The sequence below is a fragment of the Oncorhynchus gorbuscha genome, linkage group LG11, assembly GCF_021184085.1.
Source record: "Oncorhynchus gorbuscha isolate QuinsamMale2020 ecotype Even-year linkage group LG11, OgorEven_v1.0, whole genome shotgun sequence".
Taxonomy (NCBI): domain Eukaryota; kingdom Metazoa; phylum Chordata; class Actinopteri; order Salmoniformes; family Salmonidae; genus Oncorhynchus; species Oncorhynchus gorbuscha.
Window position 1 is genome coordinate 3,708,544 of NC_060183.1, and position 22,022 is coordinate 3,730,565.

Sequence of the window (22,022 nt, forward strand, 5' to 3'; positions counted from 1 at the left end):
CAGCCAGAGACAGCCAGCCAGCCAGCGACAGACAGCCAGCCAGCCAGAGGCAGACAGACAGACAGCCAGCCAGAGGCAGACAGACAGACAGCCAGCCAGAGACAGACAGACAGCCAGCCAGAGACAGACAGACAGCCAGCCAGAGACAGACAGACAGCCAGCCAGAGACAGACAGACAGCCAGCCAGAGACAGCCAGACAGCCAGCCAGAGACAAACAGCCACCCAGAGACAGACAGCCAGCCAGAGACAGCCAGAGACAGCCAGCCAGAGACAGCCAGAGACAGCCAGCCAGAGACAGCCAGCCAGCCAGCCAGCCAGAGGCAGCCAGCCAGAGACAGCCAGAGACAGCCAGCCAGCCAGAGACAGCCAGCCAGCCAGAGACAGACAGCCATGGTGCTTCATCATCGTGCCATAGTGGAACATAGTATCTGAACAGTGATGTAACCTCCTGTAGATGAAAGGTCAGGTAACAGACCTGCATTGTGACTGGATCCAGGCTACCGTCTGATCTCACTACTCACTTTCATATGAAGGACAACCACAGATCACTCCTCCACCTCTGAATCCTCTCTCTCTCTCCCGCCCTCCCTCTCTCCCCCAGCCTGCAGCTCTCCCCTGCTCTCCCTTGTTCTCCCCCCTTTTCACTGAGTTATTCAGGTGGTCAGGTGGTCACAGACACCTGTCAACATGCGCTCACACACCGGGCCATGTGGGAGGAGAGGTGCCTTCAACAGCTAGGAGAGCTCCTAAGGTTAACACGCAGGACAGAGAGAAAGAATGAGTGAGGGGAAAACAGAGTGAGCTAAAAGTAGGACAACGCGCCAGCAGGGCAGAGAGACAGAGAGACAGAGAGACAGAGAGAGACAGAGAGAGAGAAGGACACAGAGAGACAGAGAGAGAGAAGGACACAGAGAGACAGAGGGAGACAGACAGAGACAGAGAGAGAAGGACACAGAGAGACAGAGAAGGACACAGAGAGACAGAGAGAGAGAAGGACACAGAGAGACAGAGAGAGAGAAGGACACAGAGAGACAGAGAGAGAGAAGGACACAGAGAGAGAGAAGGACACAGAGAGAGAGAGAGAGAGAAGGACACAGAGAGAGAAGGACACAGAGAGAGAGAAGGACACAGAGAGACAGAGAGAGAGAAGGACACAGAGAGAGAGAAGGACACAGACAGAGAGAGAGAAGGACACAGACAGAGAGAGAGAAGGACACAGAGAGAGAAGGACACAGAGAGACAGAGAGAGAGAGAAGGACACAGAGAGAGAAGGACACAGAGAGACAGGACACAGAGAGACAGAGAGAGAGAAGGACACAGAGAGAGAGAAGGACACAGAGAGACAGAGAGAGAGGACACAGAGAGAGAAGGACACAGAGAGACAGGACACAGAGAGACAGAGAGAGAGAAGGACACAGAGAGAGAGAGAGAGAAGGACACAGAGAGAGAGAGAGAGAGAAGGACACAGAGAGAGAGAGAGAGAGAAGGACACAGAGAGAGAGAGAGAGAGAAGGACACAGAGAGAGAGAGAGAGAGAAGGACACAGAGAGAGAGAGAGAGAGAGAGAAGGACACAGAGAGAGAGAGAGAGAGAAGGACACAGAGAGAGAGAGAGAGAGAGAGAGACAGCAGGACAGAGAACCAGCAGTACACACAGAGAGCCAGCAGGACAGAGAGCCAGCAGGACAGACAGAGAGCCAGCAGGACAGACAGAGAGCCAGCAGGACAGACAGAGAGCCAGCAGGACAGACAGAGAGCCAGCAGGACAGACAGAGAGCCAGCAGGACAGACAGAGAGCCAGCAGGACAGACAGAGAGCCAGCAGGACAGACAGAGAGCCAGCAGGACAGAGAGCCAGCAGGACAGAGAGCCAGCAGGACAGAGAGCCAGCAGGACACACAGAGAGCCAGCAGGACACACAGAGAGCCAGCAGGACACACAGAGAGCCAGCAGGACACACAGAGAGCCAGCAGGACACACAGAGAGCCAGCAGGACACACAGAGAGCCAGCAGGACACACAGAGAGCCAGCAGGACACACAGAGAGCCAGCAGGACACACAGAGAGCCAGCAGGACACACAGAGAGCCAGCAGGACAGAGAGCCAGCAGGACAGAGAGCCAGCAGGACAGAGAGCCAGCAGGACAGAGAGCCAGCAGGACAGAGAGCCAGCAGGACAGAGAGCCAGCAGGACAGAGAGCCACTCACCGCTGGTGTCATTGTTAGCGTCCAAGGCTTCCACTATCACTGTGTAGGACCTCTGGGGGAAGATGGAGAGATCAGAGTCAACACAATATTAACCAAAACACAGCTGTTAACCCCCCCACCCTCCCATACTAAAACTCTTCCCACCGTGATTTCTGGCTAACCTTGGGCACGCTGGTAAAGTTACCAGAATATTGCAGCCCTAACCGAACAACATCAAAGAGCAACTCTGAACCAAAACACTGATAGCAAGTAGCAACACTAACAGCAACACACACATTCTCCGGTGTAAATTAACATACTATCTAGTGTCCCTGGTGTCTATTGTCAAGGACAGCAGTTAAGTGCTAAAGTAGTGGCCCCCTATCCCCTATGGGCCCTGGTCTAAAGTAGTGGCCCCCTATCCCCTATGGGCCCAGGTCTAAAGTAGTGGCCCCCTATCCCCTATGGGCCCTGGTCTAAAGTAGTGGCCCCCTATTCCCTATGGGCCCTGGTCTAAAGTAGTGGCCCCCTATCCCCTATGGGCCCTGGTCTAAAGTAGTGGCCCCCTATCCCCTATGGGCCCTGGTCTAAAGTAGTGGCCCCCTATCCCCTATGGGCCCTGGTCTAAAGTAGTGGCCCCCTATTCCCTATGGGCCCTGGTCTAAAGTAGTGGCCCCCTATTCCCTATGGGCCCTGGTCTAAAGTAGTGGCCCCCTATCCCCTATGGGCCCTGGTCTAAAGTAGTGGCCCCCTATTCCCTATGGGCCCTGGTCTAAAGTAGTGGCCCCCTATTCCCTATGGGCCCAGGTCTAAAGTAGTGGCCCCCTATCCCCTATGGGCCCAGGTCTAAAGTAGTGGCCCCCTATCCCCTATGGGCCCTGGTCTAAAGTAGTGGCCCCCTATCCCCTATGGGCCCTGGTCTAAAGTAGTGGCCCCCTATTCCCTATGGGCCCTGGTCTAAAGTAGTGGACTACATAGGGACTAGGGTGCCAATTGTGACAGTCCGACACAGACTGCAACACTACCAAATACGGAAACCAGTGTGTGTGTGTGTGTGTGTGTGTGTGTGTGTGTGTGTGTGTGTGTGTTTGAGATGGACTACATTGCTGTTAGACCTGTGCAAAATCACCTGATCTACAAAAATCACCTTCATCCCTAATAACTAATCATTATGTGATGAGGAGGGATTATGTACCTCGCCTTGCTCAAACTGATCCCTTTCGAAACAACTCTTCTGTAGCTTGGCTACTTCTTCCTCATCCCTTCCTCATCCCAATATGAACCTCAGATCACAGGTAATCCAGTTACCATGCCAACAGTTGATCTGATGAAGTAGCTAGATAAGTGGTTGATACAGTCTCCGTGGGAAATCGATCGAGTCTCAGACCGTCAGCTGTGTAGGTGACAGGATGTTGGGACTAGTGATGGGGGAAATGGATAGTCTCTGTGTAGATGACAGGATGTTGGGACTAGTGATGGGGGAAATGGATAGTCTCTCTGTGTAGATGACAGGATGTTGGACTAGTGATGGGGGAAATGGATAGTCTCTCTGTGTAGATGACAGGATGTTGGGACTAGTGATGGGGGAAATGGATAGTCTCTCTGTGTAGATGACAGGATGTTGGGACTAGTGATGGGGGAAATGGATAGTCTCTGTGTAGATGACAGGATGTTGGGACTAGTGATGGGGGAAATGGATAGTCTCTCTGTGTAGATGACAGGATGTTGGACTAGTGATGGGGGAAATGGATAGTCTCTCTGTGTAGATGACAGGATGTTGGGACTAGTGATGGGGGAAATGGATAGTCTCTCTGTGTAGATGACAGGATGTTGGGACTAGTGATGGGGGAAATGGATAGTCTCTCTGTGTAGATGACAGGATGTTGGGACTAGTGATGGGGGAAATGGATAGTCTCTCACACCGTCAGCTGTGTAGATGACAGGATGTTGGGACTAGTGATGGGGGACATAATTTGTAAAAAAAAAAAAAAAATCAAATATTATGGGTTATTGTGTGATACAAAACTCTCAATTTAAACCATTTAGGCAACAAAAAAACCAAGCAGTATGAATAGCTTCTGAAGTCACTAATTTATACAAAACAAAATGTTTAAAGACATGGTCTTTGGCTAAAGGTAACCAAACAGCATGCATTGGGTACACATTGTGTGAATCAGGTTTAAAACCGGTTTGAACTCGCAGCAAGGGGAAGAAAATGCATATCAACAGCAATTTCAGAACGATTCATCACCATCCTAGGATTCAACTTAATACGCTTAGAGGGCGACGGTCCGAGGGCGACGGTCCGAGGGCGACGGTCCGAGGGCGACGGTCCGAGGGCGACGGTCCGAGGGCGACGGTCCGAGGGCGACGGTCCGAGGGCGACGGTCCGAGGGCGACGGTCCGAGGGCGACGGTCCGAGGGCGACGGTCCGAGGGCGACGGTTCGAGGGCGACGGTCCGAGGGCGACGGTCTGAGGGCGACGGTCTGAGGGCGATGCGCTGAGTTACTCAGTCAGAACTGCTGAGATCGTATGATTTAGTAAGCCATGTTGGAACAGGACAGAACTACAGACTAGAAAACCGGTCTGTGAGAGAGCAGTAACTGAGGACGACGACTCACACCGGCTGGGATTCATTATCATTAACTTGTATTTAAGGAAAACACATTTGCAAATGTACCCTGGGGAACTCACAAAATACAATTATACACAATAAAAAAATAAAACACAAACCCCCCCCCCCCCACAAAATTAAATAAACAACAAACATTATATAAACAAATCAGGCATGTATCATTATCGATCTCTGTGAGACGATGGTGAAAGCTTTGTGGTTGAGTAGGTCAAGTCAGGACAGGCAGACTAGATATGACACACAGAGGATTGTGAAACAGGGTAGTGACAGGGCTTGTTGTTGTATACACACTAAGTTTTGGTCCATGGTTTTAGTAGGTCAAGTCAGGACAGACACAGAGAATGTCACGGGAGAGATGGGAGAATCTACAGGGGTGGTTGGGGATAACCGGTCATACAACAAGATGACAGGACTGCTGAGAGTAGGTCATGTCAGGACACATCGGGACAAGACAGACAATTTCATCGTGTCAGAGAGAGAGACCGAGCGCTGTGACCGAGCTCCGTGACTGTGAGAGACCGAGCTCCGTGACTGTGAGAGACCGAGCTCCGTGACTGTGAGAGACCGAGCTCCGTGACTGTGAGAGACCGAGCTCCGTGACTGTGAGAGACCGAGCTCCGTGACTGTGAGAGACCGAGCTCCGTGACTGTGAGAGACCGAGCTCCGTGACTGTGAGAGACCGAGCTCCGTGACTGTGAGAGACCGAGCTCCGTGACTGTGAGAGACCGAGCTCCGTGACTGTGAGAGACCGAGCTCCGTGACTGTGAGAGACCGAGCTCCGTGACTGTGAGAGACCGAGCTCCGTGACTGTGAGAGACCGAGCTCCGTGACTGTGAGAGACCGAGCTCCGTGACTGTGAGAGACCGAGCTCCGTGACTGTGAGAGACCGAGCTCCGTGACTGTGTGTGAGAGAGAAGGCCTGCATCTATAGGTCAACGGTTTCCTACAGCCGGCTCAGATCTCTGGGTCAGGAGCTCTCTCTCACACACAAGTTTCTTCACTTCAAGAGGCGACTCCACTTTCTAGCATCCAACACCTACTTGCCTCAGAGATGCTGTGACAGTGTGGCATCACCCACAGGCATCGCCCACAGGCATCGCCCACAGGCATCTCCCACAGGCATCTCCCACAGGCATCTCCCACAGGCATCACCCACAGGCATGGATGATAAAGGTAAACTGTCTCTCGCCCTCTTGATTTTCTCGTGCCTCATCTTGTTCCACTCTGCAACTAAAAAAAGGTTCACCGATTCACACGGTAAACTCTCACGGCTGTCTCTCTCGTCGACTTCATTTAAAAAAAAAATTAAAAACTGCCTCCTCGCCAGCTAAACAAACACCTTCAGGTTCTCATGCCTCACTCCACCGTCTCGCAGGTCTCTGCTCACCCCAACAAGTCACCCGTCTGATCTGACACCGATTACCGGTCAAGAACTCAATAGCTACGGGAGCATCAGGATTACAGAGGTATGATCCTACATTAAAGAGAGTAATGAAGGGGTAAGGAAGTCACTTTTTTTGCCAAAACATTCAGGAGATAAAACCCATTACGCCACCATACCATCTGGAAAAGACAAAACGTTGAATTTGATATAATAGGAAAGCTTACAAAGAGTGTTGTCAAACTAGTCAGAGTAAAAATAAAATAAAAAAAACACACAAATATAAAAACGCAACATGTTAGGTGTTGGTCCCATGTTTCAAGAGCTGAAATAGATAAAAAACGGATCATTTCTCAATTTTTGTGCACAAATGTGTTTACATCCCTGTTAAGTGAGCATTTCTCATTTGCCAAGATAATCCATCCACCTGACAGGTGTGGAATATCAAGAAGCTGATTAAACAGCATAATCATTACACAGGTGCACCTTGTGCTGGTGACAATAAAAGGCCACTAAAATGTGTCACACAACACAATGCTACAGATGTCTCATGTTTTCAGGAAGCGTGCCATTGGCAGAAATGTTGCCAGAGAATTGAATGTTCATTTCTCTACCATAGGCCACATTTTAGTCATCAAGGGACCTGATAAATGACTATAGGGAGATCTGTGGTCCAAATGCCCCCCTATCCACTATGGGCCCTGGTCTAAAGTAGTGGCCCCCTATCCCCTATGTGCCCTGGTCTAAAGTAGTGGACTACATAGGGACTAGGGTGCCAATTGAGACAGTGGAGAATGAACCTGACTCACTACACAGCACAGCTCTCAACATGTTTACACAGCACACAACAGCCTACCTAATCAGCACCGCCAGGCTCTCACACCGAACTCCCCCCTACCCGGGCGGCCGGATAACAGTAGAGGAAATGATATTCAGCAAACTGTCGGCAGGATAAAGAGACCACGTTGATTCCTACGAGGTTAATGTCTACGGTGCTGCCAACAGATGTTGTTACAAAATCACTCGGGACGGTGAAATGGCGTTTCATCTCTCTCTGGGGTTCAAGTAGATGACCCCCCCCCCCCTTCATCACCCTACCTAGTACCACACCAGTAGATGAAGGGGGGGGGAGTCACCCTACCTAGTACCACACCAGTAGATGAAGGGGGGGGGGGGTCATCACCCTACCTAGTACCACACCAGTAGATGAAGGGGGGTCATCACCCTACCTAGTACCACACCAGTAGATGAAGGGGGGGGGGTCATCACCCTACCTAGTACCACACCAGTAGATGAAGGGGGGGGGGTCATCACCCTACCTAGTACCATACCAGTAGATGAAGGGGGGGTCATCACCCTACCTAGTACCACACCGGTAGATGAAGGGGGGGGGTCATCACCCTACCTAGTACCACACCAGTAGATGAAGGGGGGGGGTCAGGGCTCTGGTCTAAAGTAGTGCACTATATAGGGTGGCATAGGGCCCTGGTCTAAAGTAGTGCACTATATAGGGTGGCATAGGGCCCTGGTCTAAAGTAGTGCACTATATAGGGTGGCATAGGGCTCTGGTCTAAAGTAGTGCACTATATAGGGTGGCATAGGGCCCTGGTCTAAAGTATTGCCCTATTTGGGGAATAGGTTGCCATAGGGCCCTGGTCTAAAGTAGTGCACTATATAGGGTGGCATAGGGCCCTGGTCTAAAGTAGTGCCCTATATGGGGAATAGGTTGCCATTTGGGATGCAGCCAAAGCTCAGTCTACCTGGATGTGAGTGGTTGGGGACGAGCAGTGAGCCACCCTGTGGTGGACTAGTCCGGACATACTGTTAAAACCTCCCAGCCCATTCAGATATAATACTGTTACCCCCCCCCCCACCCTATTCACTGATACTGTTAAAACCTCCCAGCCCATTCAGATATAATACTGTTACCCCCCCCCCCCACCCTATTCACTGATACTGTTAAAACCTCCCAGCCCATTCAGATATAATACTGTTACACCCCCCCCCCACCCTATTCACTGATACTGTTAAAACCTCCCAGCCCATTCAGATATAATACTGTTACCCCCCCCCCCACCCTATTCACTGATACTGTTAAAACCTCCCAGCCCATTCAGATATAATACTGTTACCCCCCCACCCTATTCACTGATATACAGCCCGACTACGAATACTGTCTGTCACATAACACATTTTAATTCACCTCTTGTTAAAATCATTACAGTTTTAGTTTATTTAACCAAATGTAGTTTATTTATTTAACCAAATGTAAATGTGTTGTGACAAGAGGCTTGTTTTAAAAGACAGTAGCAGAGGCCAACAGTTTTGTATTAAAAATGTCGGACCTTGTTTTAAAAGACAGTAGCAGAGGCCAACAGTTTTGTATTAAAAATGTCAGACCTTGTTTTAAAAGACAGTAGCAGAGGCCAACAGTTTTGTATTAAAAATGTCGGACCTTGTTTTAAAAGACAGTAGCAGAGGCCAACAGTTTTGTATTAAAAATGTCGGACCTTGTTTTAAAAGACAGTAGCAGTAGCCAACAGTTTTGTATTAAAAATGTCGGACCTTGTTTTAAAAGACAGTAGCAGAGGCCAACAGTTTTGTATTAAAAATGTCGGACCTCTCATCTCAGGGCCCTTGTTTAAACATAGAACGTGTTCCGCGAGGTCGTTCTGACAGTTACTATCTATTACGCTCAACGTGAAAAGCATTTGGGCTCCGTTCCAAATGGCACCCTATTCCCTACATAGTGTACCACTACGTTTGACTGGAGCCCTATGGAGCCTAAATGGGTCCTGGTCAAACGCAGTGCACAGTGTAAGGGAATAGGATGCCATTTGGTCAGTACAACTGTAGAGAGAGAGAGAGAGAGAGAGATATACACCATACGTTGTCTCAGTCGCTCACACACACGGTTATCAGCTAAGAGTGTATAACAGCATGTCTACAGCTGCCAGATTTCCTTTCCCAGGCGACAGCCCGGCTCTGAACTAACTCTCTGAACTGTACACACACACACACACATGGTTATCAGCTAAGAGTGTATAACAGTATGTCTACAGCTGCCAGATTTCCTTTCCCAGGCGACAGCCCGGCTCTGAACTAACTCTCTGAACTGTAGTTGGGACTGGCCATGAAGTCTGTGTGTGTGAGACACTGGTATCGTCCTGGCCCTAACAGACACACTGTCCAACAAAGCTGACAGGACATCTGATTAAAAAGCTGTCTCTAGCCAGGACACCTGACTGAACTCCACACACACACACACACACACACACACACACACACGAAACTTTTGCAAAGTTTGTAACTTTGTAACCTATCCGTTACATCAAACTGCTTTCAGAAAGCAGTAGATTCAAGAGCATTAAAACCAAGCCACAGAACTACATTCCACTCACCACCATAATCAATACAGGATTTACCCTCCTAGCACCATAACCAATACAGGATTTACCCTCCTAGCACCATAACCAATACAGGATTTACCCTCCTAGCACCATAACCAATACAGGATTTACCCTCCTAGGACCATAATCAATACACGACAGGACCCCCGCGACAGGACGCAGACCCCCCACGACAGGACCCCCGCGACAGGACCCCCGCGACAGGACGCCGACCCCCCGCGACAGGACGCCGACCCCCCACGACAGGACCCCCGCGGCAGGACGCCGACCCCCCACGACAGGACCCCCGCGGCAGGACGCCGACTCGTTATTCGTGTTCCTGAATATATCAGAAAGGTACAGTGATATCTAAAAGTTGGTAAATACCCATTAAATTGCTGGGAATTTATACATGGAGTGTGCGACATAATTTGTTTTGATTCGGTAAACTAGCGATATAAAATGATCAACCCCATCTACCCGAGTAGTCAAGATCTAGGTTCTGCTAGAGGTACTCTAGTTGAACTGAAACACAACTCAAACTTTGAGAGAGAGACATTCTCTTCATGACACACACACACGAAAAACACTTTCCCTCAATCTCTCACCACACACACACAGAGACAGAGGAAAACCACTTTCCCCCCCAATCTCTCCCTCACACACACTTCCACAGTTCAAAGCCTGGCAGGCAGCACCGTGACAGACAGAGGGAAGAACACACCTTGGGTGTTTCTCAATATGCCCTCTACGGCTCTCATGGACCTCCCACTACGGCTCTCAAGGACCTTCCACTACGGCTCTCAAGGACCTTCCACTACGGCTCTCAAGGACCTTCCACTACGGCTCTCAAGGACCTTCCACTACGGCTCTCAAGGACCTTCCACTACGGCTCTCATGGACCTTCCACTACGGCTCTCAAGGACCTTCCACTACGGCTCTCAAGGACCTTCCACTACGGCTCTCAAGGACCTCCCACTACCGCTCTCAAGGACCTCCCACTACCGCTCTCAAGGACCTCCCACTCTCAAGGACCTCCCACTACCGCTCTCAAGGACCTCCCACTACCGCTCTCAAGGACCTCCCACTACGGCTCTCAAGGACCTCCCACTACGGCTCTCAAGGACCTCCCACTACGGCTCTCAAGGACCTCCCACTACGGCTCTCAAGGACCTCCCACTACGGCTCTCAAGGACCTCCCACTACGGCTCTCAAGGACCTCCCACTACGGCTCTCAAGGACCTTCCACTACGGCCTCAAGGACCTTCCACTACGGCTCTCATGGACCTTCCACTACGGCTCTCATGGACCTTCCACTACGGCTCTCATGGACCTTCCACTACGGCTCTCATGGACCTTCCACTACGGCTCTCATGGACCTTCCACTACGGCTCTCATGGACCTTCCACTACGGCTCTCATGGACCTCCCACTACCACTCTCATGGACCTTCCACTACGGCTCTCATGGACCTTCCACTACGGCTCTCAAAGACCTCCCACTACCACTCTCATGGACCTTCCACTCTCAAGGACCTTCCACTCTCATGGACCTTCCACTACGGCTCTCAAAGACCTCCCACTACCACTCTCATGGACCTTCCACTCTCAAGGACCTTCCACTCTCATGGACCTTCCACTACGGCTCTCAAAGACCTCCCACTACCACTCTCATGGACCTCCCACTACCGCTCTCAAAGACCTCCCACTACCACTCTCAAGGACCTCCCACTACCGCTCTCAAAGACCTCCCACTACCACTCTCAAGGACCTCCCACTACCACTCTCAAGGACCTCCCACTACCGCTCTCAAAGACCTCCCACTACCACTCTCAAGGACCTCCCACTACCACTCTCAAAGACCTCCCACTACCACTCTCAAAGACCTCCCACTACCACTCTCATGGACCTTCCTCTCAAGGACCTCCCACTACCGCTCTCAAAGACCTCCCACTACCACTCTCAAAGACCTCCCACTACCACCCTCAAAGACCTCCCACTACCACTCTCAAAGACCTCCCACTACCACTCTCAAAGACCTCCCACTACGGCTCTCAAGGACCTTCCACTACGGCTCTCAAGGACCTTCTACTACGGCTCTCATGGACGTTCTTGTGAGGACTAGAGAACACATAAAACATTACCTCACGCTGCTCCTTCCCCTACTGTATTACCTCACGCTGCTCCTCCCCCTACTGTATTACCTCACGCTGAGCAACACTCCCCCTTACTGTATTACCTCACGCTGCTCCTCCCCCTACTGTATTACCTCACGCTGCTCCTCCCCCTACTGTATTACCTCACGCTGCTCCTCCCCCTACTGTATTACCTCACGCTGCACCTCCCCCTACTGTATTACCTCACGCTGCTCCTCCCCTACTGTATTACCTCACGCTGCTCCTCCCCTACTGTATTACCTCACGCTGCTCCTCCCCCTACTGTATTACCTCACGCTGCACCTCCCCCTACTGTATTACCTCACGCTGAGCAACACTCCCCCTACTGTATTACCTCACGCTGCTCCTCCCCTACTGTATTACCTCACGCTGCACCTCCCCCTACTGTATTACCTCACGCTGCACCTCCCCCTACTGTATTACCTCACGCTGAGCAGCACTCCCCTACTGTATTACCTCACGCTGAGCAACACTCCCCCTACTGTATTACCTCACGCTGCACCTCCCCTACTGTATTACCTCACGCTGAGCAACACTCCCCTACTGTATTACCTCACGCTGCTCCTCCCCCTACTGTATTACCTCACGCTGCACCTCCCCTACTGTATTACCTCACGCTGAGCAACACTCCCCCTTACTGTATTACCTCACGCTGCACCTCCCCATTCACTGAACCTTGTTCCAGCCAGGACAACAGAGAACAAAACACGATATACACAAAACAAACGTTTACTTCATAATCATCACCTAGATGTGTGAATCATAGTCATCTTGACAGCCAGCTAGCTAAAACAGGCAGAAATGACCTAAAACTAATGATATGCAAGGTAGATGTACATTTTTCGTGGCTAGCTAGCTAGTCAGTCAGCCTTATTGACTTACTATGGAGTTACCCATTCACCGAACCGTCTTCCAGCCAGGACAACGGCAATAGAGACGAAACAAGACAGTTCTGAAGTAAAACGTTTTCTTTGTGTCTATCAGTTAGCTATATGTGAATCGTAATAATGTAGCTAATCAGATAGTTTAAAACAGGCAACAAATGGCTTAAAACTAATGTTATGCAACATAGATGTCAATTATTTTTGTGTAACTTGCTAACAATTCTTCGTGGCTATCTGGCAAGCGAAAAGTACTAGCTAGCCAATTAGCCCTAATGACTTATTATGGACTTGTGATATATACAGGTAACCATGCAGGTAACCATGCCAACAAAGCATGTATTTATTAACCTATCAAGATCAGATAATGTAGTCAGGCAACACGTGAGATGTGAATAGGCAACGTTTCGTTCTGAAGTCGGAGTGTATTTTTCCCTCCGTTAATACATTCTGCTTCATGTTTCTTTTACATGTTGTGTCATATTTATTTCCATACTTTCCGTTGAAGCTTGCATCTGTGCTTCAAAATATGTACACACGGAGAACGCATTCGAGAAGCGTCGACTCCGAACCCCCCCCCGTGTCCCGGACTCGTACCCCGACACCCCCCGCGCCCCGGACTCGTACCCAGACACCCCCCGCGCCCCGGACTCGTACCCCGACCCTCCCGCTCGTACCCAGACCCTCCCGCGCCCCGCGCTCGTACCCAGACCCTCCCGCGCTCGTACCCCGACCCTCCCGCGTTCCGCGCTCGTACCCCGACCCTCCCGCGTTCCGCGCTCGTACCCCGACCCTCCCGCGTTCCGCGCTCGTACCCCGACCCTCCCGCGCTCCGCGCTCGTACCCCGACCCTCCCGCGCTCCGCGCTCGTACCCCGACCCTCCCGTGTTCCGCGCTCGTACCCCGACCCTCCCGCGCTCGTACCCCGAGTCCGGGGCGCGGGGGGTGTCGGGGAACGAGTCCGGGGCACGGGGGGGGTTCGGAGTCGACGCTTCTCGAATGCGTTCTCCGTGTGTACATATTTTGAAGCACAGATGCAAGCTTAACGGAAAGTATGGAAATAAATATGACACAACATGTAAAAGAAACATGAAGCAGAATGTATTAACGGAGGGAAAAATACACTCCGACTTCAGAACGAAACGTTGCCTATTCACATCTCACGTGTTGCCTGACTACAATATCTGATCTTGATAGGTTAATAAATACATGCTTTGTTGGCATGGTTACCTGCATGGTTACCTGTATATATCACAAGTCCATAATAAGTCATTAGGGCTAATTGGCTAGCTAGTACTTTTCGCTTGCCAGATAGCCACGAAGAATTGTTAGCAAGCTACACAAAGTACGAGTACGAGTCCGGAGCACGGGAGGGTCGGGGTACAAGCGCGGGAGGGTCGGGGTACGAGCGCGGGAGGGTCGGGGTACGAGCGCGGGAGGGTCGGGGTACAATAACTTGGCTATATACACGGGTTACCAGTACAGAGTCCATTTGCAGCGGTACGAGGTAATTGAGGTAAGGATAGTCACTAGGCAACGGGATAAATAATAAAAACAGTAACAGCTGCGTATGTGATGAGTCAAAAGAGTTTGTGTAAAAAATAAATACAATTTAAGTCACTGCAGGTAGTTAAATAGTTAAACAAATAGCTACCTGGACTAGCTATTTAGTTATGGCTTGGGGGTAGAAGCAGTTTCGGGTCTTGGAACTTGAAGCAAAACAAATGCAATTATAAATACAATCACGTTTTAAAAACAGTTCTGATAACCACAAATAAAAATGGTTAATATTTTTTATTTCTCAATAAAGGGATTATTCTATTCTGTAATCCTTGAGCAGGTCTTGTAGAAAATGGTGAATAGAAATGTATATACCTGTGGCAGCAGGAAGCCTAGTGGTTAGCGCGCGCTGGACTAGTAACCGAAAGATCGAATCCCCGAACTGACAAGGTAAAATTCTGTTGTTCTGCCCCTGAACAAGGAAGTTAACCCACTGTTCCCAGGTAGGCCGTCATTGTAAATAATAATTTGTTCTTAACTGACTTGCCTAGTTAAATAAAGATTTAAAAAAATGAAAAAAATAATATATTATCAGAAGTTCACATACGCTAAGTTGACTGTGCCTTTAAACAGCTTGGAAAATCCCAGACAATTATGTCATGGCTTTAGAAGCTTCTGATAGGCTAATTGACATCATTTGAGTCAATTGGAGGTGTACCTGTGGATGTATTTCAAGACCTACCATCAAGCTCAGTGCCTCTTTGGTTGACATCATGGGAAAATCAAAAGAAATCAGCCAAGACCTCAGAAAAAAAATTATAGACCTCCACAAGTCTGGTTCATCCTTGGGAGCAATTTCCAAACGCCTGACGTTTCCACGTTCATCTGTACAAACAATAGTAGGCAAGTATAAACACCATGGGACCACGCAGCCGTCATACCGCTCAGGAAGGAGACGCGTTCTGTCTCCTAGAGATGAACATACTTTGGTGCGGAAAGTGCAAATCAATCCCAGAACAACAGCAAAGGACCTTGTGAAGATGCTGGAGGAAACAGGTACAAAAGTATCTATATCCACAGAAAAATGAGTCCTATAGTGACATAACCTGAAAGGCCACTCAGCAAGGAAGAAGCCACTGCTTCAAAACCATCATTAATAAGCCAGACTACGGTTTGCAACTGCACATGGGGACAAAGATCGTACTTAATGACCATCGTTATGTTTGGAGGAAAAAGAGAGCGGCTTGCAAGCCAAAGAACATAATTCAAACGGTGATGCACGACGGTGGCAGCATCATGTTGTGGGGGTGCTTTGCTGCAGGAGGGGCTGGTGCACTTCACAAAATAGATGGCATCATGAGGGAGGAAAATGATGTGGATATACTGAAGCAACATCTCAAGACCTCACACCAGCTCTGTAAGGAGGAACGGGCCAAAATTCACCCACTTATTGTGGGAAGCTTGTGGAAGGCTACCTGAAACGTTTGACCCAAGTTAAACAATTTAAAGGCAATGCTATGAAATACTAATTGTGTGCATGTAAAACTTCTGACCCACTGGGAATGTGATGAAAGAAATAAAAGCTGAAATAAATCATTCTCTCTACTATTATTCTGACATTTCACATTCTTAAAATAAAGTGGTGATCCTAACTGACCTAAGACAGGCCATTTTTCACTAGGATTAAATGTCAGGAATTGTGAAAAACTGAGTTTAAATGTATTTGGCTAAGGTGTATGTATGTAAACTTCCGACTTCAACTGTTAAACAACATTATTCAGACCCCTTGACTTTTTCCACATTTTGCTACTTTACAGCCTTATTCTAAAATGGATTAAATAAATGTTCCTCATCAATCTACACACAAAACCCCACGAGGCAAAAGCAAAAACAGGTTTAGAAAAGTTTGCTCATTCATAAAAAATAAACAGAATTACCTTATTTACTTAAGTATCTAGACTTTTTGCTAATGAGACTCGAAATTTAGTTCAGGGGCATCCTGTTTCCATCGATCATCCTTGAGATGTTTCAACAACTTGGAGTCCAGCTGTGGTAAATTCAATTGGTTGGACATGATTTAGAAAAGGCACACGCCTGTCTATATAAAAGATCCCCCAGTTGACAGTGCATGTCAGAGCAAAAACCAAGCCACGAGGTCGAAGGAATTGTTGGTAGAGCTCCGAGACAGGATTGTGTACCAAAAACATTTCTGCAGCATTGAAGAACACAGCAGCCCCCAGAACACAGCGGCCCCCAGAACACAGCAGCCCCCAGAACACAGCAGCCCCCAGAACACAGCAGCCCCCAGAACACAGCAGCCCCCAGAACACAGCAGCCCCCAGAACACAGCAGCCCCCAGAACACAGCAGCCCCCAGAACACAGCAGCCCCCAGAACACAGCAGCCCCCAGAACACAGCAGCCCCCAGAACACAGCAGCCCCCAGAACACAGCGGCCTCCATCATTCTTTTTTTTTAAATTGAAGAAGTTTGGAACCACCAAGACTCCACCACCACTCCTCAGTAAAAGGTACATGACAGCTCACTTGGAGTTTACCAAAAGGCACCTAAAGGACTCTCAGACCATGAGACAAAAAGATTCTCTGGTCTGATGAAACCAAGATTGAACTCTTTGGCCTGAATGCCAAGTGTCACGTCTGGAGGAAACCTGGTGCCATCTCTACGGTGAAGCATGGTGGTGGCAGCATCATGTCTGGAGGAAACCTGGCGCCATCTCTATGGTGAAGCATGGTGGTGGCAGCATCATGTCTGGAGGAAACCTGGTGCCATCTCTACGGTGAAGCATGGTGGTGGCAGCATCATGTCTGGAGGAAACCTGGCGCCATCTCTACTGTGAAGCATGGTGGTGGCAGCATCAGGGTCACAGAGGCGAGGTCAAGTTGGATGGGACAGACCCATATGTCTCTCCCCCTTTCACTCACTCCCTCTCTCTCTCTCTCTCAGGGGAAAATATAATTAATACATTCCATTAGGGTGGAATAGCTTGCTTGAAAGTTTACGAACCTATTTACTTAGCTATAGAAACCTTTTCATTGTTTCAGATCAGTGAAGAAGCCCATTGAGCAGGTTGTCCATCTGAACTGTCTGTCGTGTTGACCCGTCTACCTGATCTAGGCCTATCAGTGCAGCACATGTGCATGGCTAGCCAGGGTCTCATTAAGAGCTGCACATGTGCATGGCTAGCCAGGGTCTCATTAAGAGCTGCACATGTGCATGGCTAGCCAGGGTCTCATTAAGCGCAGCACATGTGCATGGCTAGCCAGGGTCTCATTAAGAGCTGCACATGTGCATGGCTAGCCAGGGTCTCATTAAGAGCTGCACATGTGCATGGCTAGCCAGGGTCTCATTAAGCGCAGCTCATGTGCATGGCTAGCCAGGGTCTCATTAAGAGCTGCACATGTGCATGGCTAGCCAGGGTCTCATTAAGAGCTGCACATGTGCATGGCTAGCCAGGGTCTCATTAAGAGCAGCAGTTGAGGTTGGGTGGCAGAGTTAAAGATTTGAAAAGTCTGAGCTCCAACAGAGCGTGGCAGAATTAGGACACACACACACACACACACACACACACACACACACACACACACACACACACACACACACACACACACACACACACACACACACACACACACACACACACACACACACACACAAAGAGCCAGGCCCAGCCAACAGTGAGGAACAAGAGGCCAGGCAGAACATCGCAGTGCTCCACAGGTACTGCAGAGTGAAGACCTGGTTTCAAAATTTAAAAAAAGGAATTGTTGCACTCTTCGATTTGCACTTCTATTCTATTGGTTCCACTGTGCCAAACAAATCGCAATTAAAGCTCAACTAAAATAAATTGAACCCAGGGTTGGCTCTCCCTTCAGTTGAACCCAATCACTCTGCTTCGTCCACCAGAACCAATCCATTTCTGAGAGGAACAAATAGTCGATATGATAACCGTGGCGATTGTTGTCGTTTACTGGAAGTACAGACACACCTGGCAGGAGGAAGCCGGAGCTCAAAGACTGCATCGATTCTATTATAGTACAGACACACCTGGCAGGAGGAAGCCGGAGCTCAAAGACTGCATCGATTCTATTATAGTACAGACACACCTGGCAGGAGGAAGCCGGAGCTCAAAGACTGCATCGATTCTATTATAGTACAGACACACCTGGCACGAGGAAGCCGGAGCTCAAAGACTGCATCGATTCTATTATAGTACAGACACACCTGGCAGGAGGAAGGCAGAGCTCAAAGACTGCATCAATTCTATTATAGTACAGACACACCTGGCAGGAGGAAGCCGGAGCTCAAAGACTGCATCGATTCTATTATAGTACAGACACACCTGGCAGGAGGAAGCCGGAGCTCAAAGACTGCATCGATTCTATTATAGTACAGACACACCTGGCAGGAGGAAGCCGGAGCTCAAAGACTGCATCGATTCTATTATAGTACAGACACAACTGGCAGGAGGAAGCCGGAGCTCAAAGACTGCATCGATTCTATTATAGCGACCTCTAGGCCTAACCAAATGGGGAAAGACCTCCTCTGTTGTTCTGTACAACGGCAACTAGGACCCACCCAACCAAACACACACCTCAAGACAGAAACAGAACCCTGTCGGACCCCATTGTTGACATTCAGCAGTGCTAATATAAATCCACCCATGTACATACAAAAAAAAAAAACTAAAAATGGTTTACCTTTTTGTTAAATTTTCCCCCATGTCCAGTTCATTCATACTTTTAAATGCATTTATTATAATTAGAAAATGGTTTGTAACCAAAGCCAGGCACATACCTAGTTAGAACATCTGGCTACAGAAAACTGTCAGGCTGCCAACATCTACAAACACGAGGAGTGGACAATAACACCAAGTAAATTAACATCTAAGTTACTTATCCAGTAGAACATGCATTCATTCTTAGAGTACAAAATTGTGGGGTTTCAGGTGTCTCCGGAAGGTGGTGATTGTACTGTATTGGGGAGAAATCCATTTGATTTAAAAATCACTTTTTTTGACAGCAAACCCCCTGTTGATTTGAAAGCTTCCATACATATTTGCCTCGTGTAGAAGTGGTCAGGAAGTGATTTTAGGTCAAATGTGACTCATTATCTACTGAAGAAGATCAACGGTTTGAGTGTGATACATTTTAAAAGCTTACAAACAAACAGGGTTGTCAAACTATTGTGTTTTTTTATTTTCAGAGCCAAGTGACTTGGTGTATAGCGAGAATAGGAGAGGGGGTCAGAAGTCCACACCAGTGGGGTCCCTAAAACACAACGCCCCAAACGACTCGGCAGAGGAACTCTGTGTGGTCCTTAACAGGGATATGCATATGCTAATAGCCCAATGAACTGTCTGTTTATACCACCCATGAAGCCATGGGGAGGGATAACGTAGTGGGCTGGGGAAGCACGTGGGGGTGTGTGAAACGCACTCTTCAGCCTGAAGTCGTGGCGCCGACTGATAACACGCTTTTGGAGGAGGGCTGTCACGTGTTCGAGCCTCGGAGGGAGAGAGAGATTTAGAGGGGGGGAGAGAGAGGTTCAGGGAGAGGGAGCAAAGCAGAGGTCTTGGGTTCGAGCCTCTGTTGATTTGAGAGAGAGATTTAGAGGGGGAGAGAGATTTAGAGGGGGGAGAGAGAAAGATTCAGGGAGGGAGAGAAGGAGATTTAGAGGGGGAGAGAGAGGTTCAGGGAGAGGGAGCAAAGCAGAGTTCAATGGGGTTACCACCCATGAGCCTTGGAGAGGGCTGGAGATTTAGGGGGGAGAGCCTGAGATTTAGAGGGGGGAGAGAGAGATTCAGGGAGGAGAGAAGGAGATTTAGAGGGGGGAGAGATTCAGGGAGAGGGAGCAAAGCAGAGAGAAGGAGATTTAGAGGGGGAGAGAGAGATTCAGGGAGGGAGAGAAGTAGATTTAGGGAGGGGGGGAGATTCAGGGAGGGAAGGAGATTTAGAGGGGGGAGATTCAGGGAGAGAATTCAGGATTCAGGGAGGTAGAGAAGGAGATTTAGAGGGGGGGAGAGAGAGGTTCAGGGAGAGGGAGCAAAGCAGAGGTCTTGGGTTCGAGCCTCGACGAATCAGGAGGAAGCAGCGTGACGTACGTCACACATAGAAACCACGGAAACCAGGCAAGTTCTGTCCCCTCATAGCAACGCTGCGGGAGCCCCTCATAGCAACGCTGCGGGAGCCCCTCATAGCAACGCTGCGGGAGCCACCCATAGCGACCCTGCGGGAGCCACCCATAGCAACGCTGCGGGAGCCACCCATAGCAACGCCGCGGGAGCCACCCATAGCAACGCTGCGGGAGCCACCCATAGCAACGCCGCGGGAGCCACCATAGCAACGCTGCGGGAGCCACTCATAGCCACGCTGCGGGAGCCACTCATAGCAACGCTGCGGGAGCCACTCATAGCAACGCTGCGGGAGCCACCCATAGCCACGCTGCGGGAGCCACCCATAGCAACGCTGCGGGAGCCACCCATAGCAACGCTGCGGGAGCCACCCATAGCAACGCTGCGGGAGCCACCCATAGCAACGCTGCGGGAGCCACTCATAGCAACGCTGCGGGAGCCACCCATAGCAACGCTGCGGGAGCCACCCATAGCAACGCTGCGGGAGCCACCCATAGCTGTCCTATTTCACAACATTGCATTTTATTACTCTTCTTTGCTGAGATCAAGAGTCCCGTAGTCTGAAAAGTGCTCCACCTCAAAATATCCATCCCCCACGTCAGAAAGGCTTTGTTATAATAGTTTAGATATTTATTACGTAGCCTGCCTTAGAAAAGAAAACTTTGAAGTGAGACAGTAACCTAGACTGTTGAAGTTGAACTAAACGAACAGCAAAGGTTGGAGCCACATCTGCCGAGGTGTTATCTGATACAGAAGAATGATTCAATGTTTTCTGGTCACGCGGTTGTGTGTTTGCTACACCCACAATAAAACCACATTTCCGATCATAATAAAACTAGACACATTTCATAATGGAGTAGAGTTGTACCATAAAAAAAAATTTTTTTTTAAAAGGAAATAAAATAAAATATAAATTAAATTATACAAATTATACAAATATCTCAACTCAAAAAGATAGGTCAAACATTAATGTTGACAATATGCAACATTCATTCACTATTTATTGTTATTATTTATTGTTATTATTTATTGTTATTATTTATTGTTATTATTTATTGTTATTATTTATTGTTCTAGACAAGTGATTGATGTAAAGAACACAACGGTGCCAAGGTTATGGTGCCCGAGCCTTCACAGACTCCCTTCAGAGCCCCTTCACAGACTCCCTTCAGAGCCCCTTCACAGACTCCCTTCAGAGCCCCTTCACAGACTCCCTTCAGAGCCCCTTCACAGACTCCCTTCAGAGCCCCTTCACAGACTCCCTTCAGAGCCCCTTCACAGACTCCCTTCAGAGCCCCTTCACAGACTCCCTTCAGAGCCCCTTCACAGACTCCCTTCAGAGCCCCTTCACAGACTCCCTTCAGAGCCCCTTCACAGACTCCCTTCAGAGCCCCTTCACAGACTCCCTTCAGAGCCCATTCACAGACTCCCTTCAGAGCCCATTCACAGACTCCCTTCAGAGCCCATTCACAGACTCCCTTCAGAGCCCATTCACAGACTCCCTTCAGAGCCCATTCACAGACTCCCTTCAGAGCCCATTCACAGACTCCCTTCAGAGCCCATTCACAGACTCCCTTCAGAGCCCATTCACAGACTCCCTTCAGAGCCCATTCACAGACTCCCTTCAGAGCCCATTCACAGACTCCCTTCAGAGCCCATTCACAGACTCCCTTCAGAGCCCATTCACAGACTCCCTTCAGAGCCCATTCACAGACTCCCTTCAGAGC

The 22,022-nt window shown here is 49.3% G+C and overlaps 1 protein-coding gene across 2 annotated transcripts in view; it reads right to left on the reverse strand.

Annotated features, from left to right (window-relative positions):
• Nucleotides 1-22,022, reverse strand: part of LOC124048049 (protein jagged-1b-like) — a 107,334-nt gene that overhangs the window by 81,452 nt on the left and 3,860 nt on the right. For both annotated transcript variants that reach the window (XM_046368430.1, XM_046368429.1), the window contains exon 3: nucleotides 2,206-2,257. In XM_046368430.1, the coding sequence (XP_046224386.1) occupies nucleotides 2,206-2,257 (52 nt within the window). The remainder of the gene's footprint in view (nucleotides 1-2,205; nucleotides 2,258-22,022) is intronic.